Genomic DNA, 4,749 nt, shown 5'->3' on the forward strand with positions numbered 1-4,749 from the left:
CTGGACCAACCGCGCCTTCCCGGCCGCCCCCCCGCACCACCACGCGGCCCCGCACCCGCTCGCCTTACTGAACACTCCGCACCTGCTGGGGCTGGCAGCCGCCGCCGCCGCCGCCGCCGCCGCCGCCTTCCTCCCCCGCCCCGCTCCCCGCCGCCCTTTTCCTTCCTGCTCGGGCCGGGCGCCCCCGGAGCTCCCTGGGCCGGCGGCTCCCCGCTGCCGGAGCGGAGGCAAAGGGCTCTCCCCGCGCCCCATCGCGCGCAGAGCCCTTTAATCAATTTCACCCGATTAATTATTAATTTAACGCCAGTCAAGCTCGCCCCGGAGGAGCCGGCGGGGGGAGGGGAGGCTGACGGCAGGCGGAGGCGGCGGGGCCCGCTGCCAGGCGCAGCCCCGGCCCGGCAACTTTCGGCTTCGCCGCTTCGAGAGCCGGGGGGGCTGCGGTTCCCATTGCGGCGGATGCCCCCCTCCCCACTCACACGCTCCCTGCTCCCTCCACTCCGCTCCCTCCCCCTTCCCTCTCGCCCGCCCCCCGCGTAGGCACAGCCATAAAAGGGCCCATCGCATCGCGGCGATGATGGATCGTGCCTGGCGGGGGTGATTTGGTGTTGATCGCATATTATCACGGGCAGGTCGGACTGGTTGCTGATGGACGGCTTTCCAGCCAGCCGCTCCGCCGCCGCTCGGGGAAGCGGCTCGATCGACAAGCAGCTCGCTCGCTTTTAACTCCTTCTCTCACCAGCAAAGCCGAGCATCTGTCACAACAGCTCTCCGGGCTGCACTTCGCCTCCTCCCGCCCCGTTCTGTCCTCGGCCGCCCGCCGCTTGCATCCCTCCGCCCCGGGAACGCTCCGGGTGCGGGGCAGTGCGGGGGGGCACGGTTCGGGAAGGGCGTTCCGCTGCCCTCGGCCCTCTTCATTCGGGAGGGTCAAACCGAGCCCTCCATCTGCACGTGGTCGTGCACGACCCGGGGGGGGGGGGGCAGTTGTGTTTTTCTCTCTCTTTCCCAGCGCAGGTTGCACGGCCCCGGGATCGCGTTGTGCTCGGAGAACGGAGGAAGGGGGGAGGTTAGCGGCTGGGAAGCGATAGCTGCGCTCTCCGGAGAGCCGCTCTCCACCAGGCAGCGCCTTGAAATCTATTTAAAGAGAGGGAAAGGCGGAGGGGGGAGAACAAAGGGGGAGGAGGAGGAGGGTGCCGAGTCGGAGCCGGGAGAGAGGAGCGAGCGCTGGAGGAGGCACCGCGCTGCCACAGCTGTGCGCGGCGATCGGAGGAGCACGGGCGGCGGTGGGCAAGCGCGGCCCTTTCTCCTCTCACTGCCCGGGGAAGGGGCGGCTGGGGGTTAGGAAGGGCGGAGAGGGAGCGGGGAGCCCCAGGGCCGGAGGCGCTTCCCGGCAGAGCCCAATAGGAGAGAAAGGCCGCGGGTTACGATTGGGATTAATTATTATTCTCCAGCAGCCAGGGGGACGATCAGGGCATCGTGCGGCCTTCGCCTCTCCCCGCTCCCACTCCTTTCTTCTCCCCCACCTTTCTTTATTTTCCTTTTTCTTTTTTCTTTTTTTTTTTTTTTTCTGAAACTCGGCTGCTTCCTTCCAGCGCTCCGAAGATTTAACCCTTTGCCCGCAGAGCCTCGAGGTGGGCGTACACAAAGCACATCGCGAAAGCCTCAGACCGAAAAAATCCCGACCGACACGGGAATGGCGCACGGCCATAAGTCGGTATCGCACCCGCGGTGCTGGACGGCCCCGGGACGGCTGTACACAGCAGGGGGCCCCGGCCCTGTCAACCCCTCGCCGCCGGGTGCCGCCGGGCACATCGCTCCCACACATGGTCCGCATTTCGTACAGCAGCAGCGTGCTTCCTCCCGGCCTCTCGCTGCCGCTTTCCGAACAGAGGGGGGGGGGGGGGGGGAAGAGAGGTTTAGAGGAAGTTAAAAATCAGGCGAGCTGAGAAATGCTCCGTGTTACACACATCCTGCGTGAAAGCGAAAGCCCGGCGTTCCGGCCCTGCTCCCCGGTACTGGCGCCGGGGTTGGACACGGTGAGGTGACCGGTCCGTGCCTGCGGGTCGCCGCTCGCCTCGTGCCCTCGCCCTGGGGTCGGGCGCTGGAAGAGCATCGCCCCGCGTCCCCCCTTCCCTTCCCTTCCTCTCCCGGAGCCGGGGCGGCCCGCACCCCGCGGCCCCGTGTCCCCTCCACCACCGCCGGGCCCGGTGCCCCCCAGCTCCGTGCGACAGAAGGGCCGCATTCTCCCCAGTGGAAGCCCACTCGTTTCCTTGTTGGCAGGAACAAAGCGCACATTCAGAGGGGTGGCTGCTGACGGCTCCCTCTGTATAGCACTGGAAAGCGGGTGGCCTTTGGTTGCTGGCAAGGAAAATTCTAATCAGGGCGCTTGTAAGCGGGGCTTTATAGAAGCTTAGTTACAAAAGGCTTACACCAGAGTAATGCAATAACTATAATAACAGCCAGGGAGCCCTAAAGGGGGTGGAATGCGCTTGTGTCTGGATGATTTTCCCCGCTAGCACAGAGAGGGACTGTTTACTGCGAGTGCCATTAAGTATCGCTGGAAACTCACCAACCGCAGACTTATTTCAATCTACTTTATTGTTGGATCCTCTCGCCTCGGCCGACCGATAGACACCCCCGGGGAGGAGAAGGCCCGGGAGCCGCCCCGCGGAGAGCCCCGGCCGGAGGGGCAGTGCCGGCTCCGGGCCGCGGGAGCGGCTTCCGATAAGGGCGAGGGGCCCCGGGGCCGGGCATGTCCTCCCCGGGCTGCGGTGCCCCCTCCCCCCGCCTCGGCTCCGGTTGTGCTGCGCAGCGCTGCGTTAACGGCACAACGGAGCGCGGCGAGCGAAGCGCCGCTCCGCGCAGGGCAAGAGAAATGGGTTTTTAATAGGAAAGGTCCGCGTGCTTGGCAGCCGGCCACCGCGGCCGGGAAATAAACAAACAGAGGAGCGGCGGGTTCAGGTCGGAGCAGGAGCCGCGCTCCCGGCAGAGCAGCCCCGCGGCACGGCCCCACGGAGCCGCCGCCACCCCCCCGGCCCCGCTCCGCACTGCGCAGCTCCGAGGGCAGCGCGGCTGTTCCCCGCAGCGGGCGGCGGGCGCGGGGCCAGCGCGGGGCCGGGGGTGTTTATCGCGCTCCGGAGCTGCTGCACGCGTAACCGCTGCCGTGCGGCACGGCCCGGCCCCGGGGAGCGGAGGGAGGAGGAGGAGGGGGAGGGGGGGGGAGCGGAGCAGCGCGATCGCGAAGCGCCGGGAAACCGTCTGACAGCAGAGAGCGTGCGGGGGGGCCGCTGGGAGCCGGGGGAACCAGCGCTGCCGCGGCTCTGCCTCCCGCTTGCCGCCGCGCTCCCGGCTCGGCCCGCACTGCGCCGTGCAGGGGCTGCGGGGGCAGGAGGACGGGCCCGGCACGGCCTCGGGAGCCGGGGCGAAGCGAGTGGGCCCCGGGGGCCGGAGCGGGAGAGCCGAGGGCGAAGTCCAAGCGGCGGCCCCGAGCAGCCTGGGGAGCTGAGCCGGAGCTGGAGGAGAGCCCGGGGAGCGCGGCCCCGCGGCGGGGGCAGGCCTGGCGGTCACAGCCCTTTCCCGGGCACTGCGGGCGCTGCCCTCGGCTTCTAACAGAGCAGAGCGTGGCCTGGGCTCGGGTCGCGGGACGCCAGGAGGGAGCGCGGGGTCGGGCCGCGGCCTGGCCTCCCCTAGGGGCCCTCGTCTCCCTTACGCGCCGCGGAAGAGAGCGCAGCAGCCTCGCAGCCCCCTGCCCGGGGCTCGCGGCTGGGTGCCGACGCCGCGGTGGGTGCGGGTGTGCCGTCGGGGCTGGCACCGTCCTCTCGTCCTCGAGCCCTGCGGCCGCGAAGGGCTCCTACGAGGGATCGGGGGGATCGCAGAGCAGTGCGAGGGGCCGGGCCGGAGGAGAGCGGGGAGCGGCCCGAGCGGAGGAGGAGAGGGGCAAAGAAGGGGGGAAGGAGGGAGGGAGCAGCCGACAGCCAGCAGGACGCCGCTTGGCAGCACGCCGAGGGGCACGCTGCGGCCCCGGGAGCCGGGGAAGGGCCGGCCCAGCATCGGTCCTTGCCAACGAGGCAAGGACTGCCGCGGCCTCCGCATCACCCACGGCTCAGGCAGTCCTCCTTTCCCTCCCTGTGCCGGGATGTGCCTGCGAGCAGCCCCCGGCTCTCTGCCCGTCCTGAGATTCCCGCACCGTCCTATCCTCGCGCTGTGACCTACAGCGGCGCTCTGATTTATTTTTAATGCGTTCCGATTCCCGTTCCGTTGTCAGGAGCCGCATTGAGATTCATTCTCCATCCCCTGCTTTTCAGGCTCCCGTTCTGCTGGCAGGCCCCGCCGATAGAGTTTAATTCGATTCGATATGATTTAATGAACACCTTTATCTTTTGTTTTTAGCGGGGGGATTAAGCAGACGGCCGCATCCCGCTCTCGCTGCATCACACGCGTTCCCACCGAATCCTATCTGGCGGCACACACTCCCTGTAACATTTCATTAACAGCCCCCTTGATATATTGATTTTTAATATTTGTATTAAATGTTGTGTAAAATTGAACTCGGGCGTTAGGAGAGATTGTGCGAGTCACAAGACATGCCTCCTACTTAATTGTTATTTTTTTCGGTCCTGGAACAACAGTTGGAAAGGGGCCAGGAGGAGAAGCTGAAAAAAGAAGAAACCTCCCCGGAGGGGATCGGGGGAGATGGGCACGGAGCGCGGGGCCGCGCAGCGCGGGCAGCGGCGCGGGGCAGCCCCCTCGCTT

At 67.3% G+C, this 4,749-nt stretch overlaps 1 protein-coding gene across 1 annotated transcript in view; it reads right to left on the reverse strand.

Moving 5' to 3' along the window:
- Nucleotides 1-448, reverse strand: part of LOC110399942 (transcription initiation factor TFIID subunit 4-like) — a 2,055-nt gene extending 1,607 nt beyond the window's left edge. The window contains exon 1 of the mRNA XM_021399479.1: nucleotides 318-448. Within this exon, the coding sequence (XP_021255154.1) occupies nucleotides 318-448 (131 nt within the window). The remainder of the gene's footprint in view (nucleotides 1-317) is intronic.

The sequence above is a fragment of the Numida meleagris genome, chromosome 1, assembly GCF_002078875.1.
Source record: "Numida meleagris isolate 19003 breed g44 Domestic line chromosome 1, NumMel1.0, whole genome shotgun sequence".
NCBI classification, from domain to species: Eukaryota; Metazoa; Chordata; class Aves; order Galliformes; family Numididae; genus Numida; species Numida meleagris.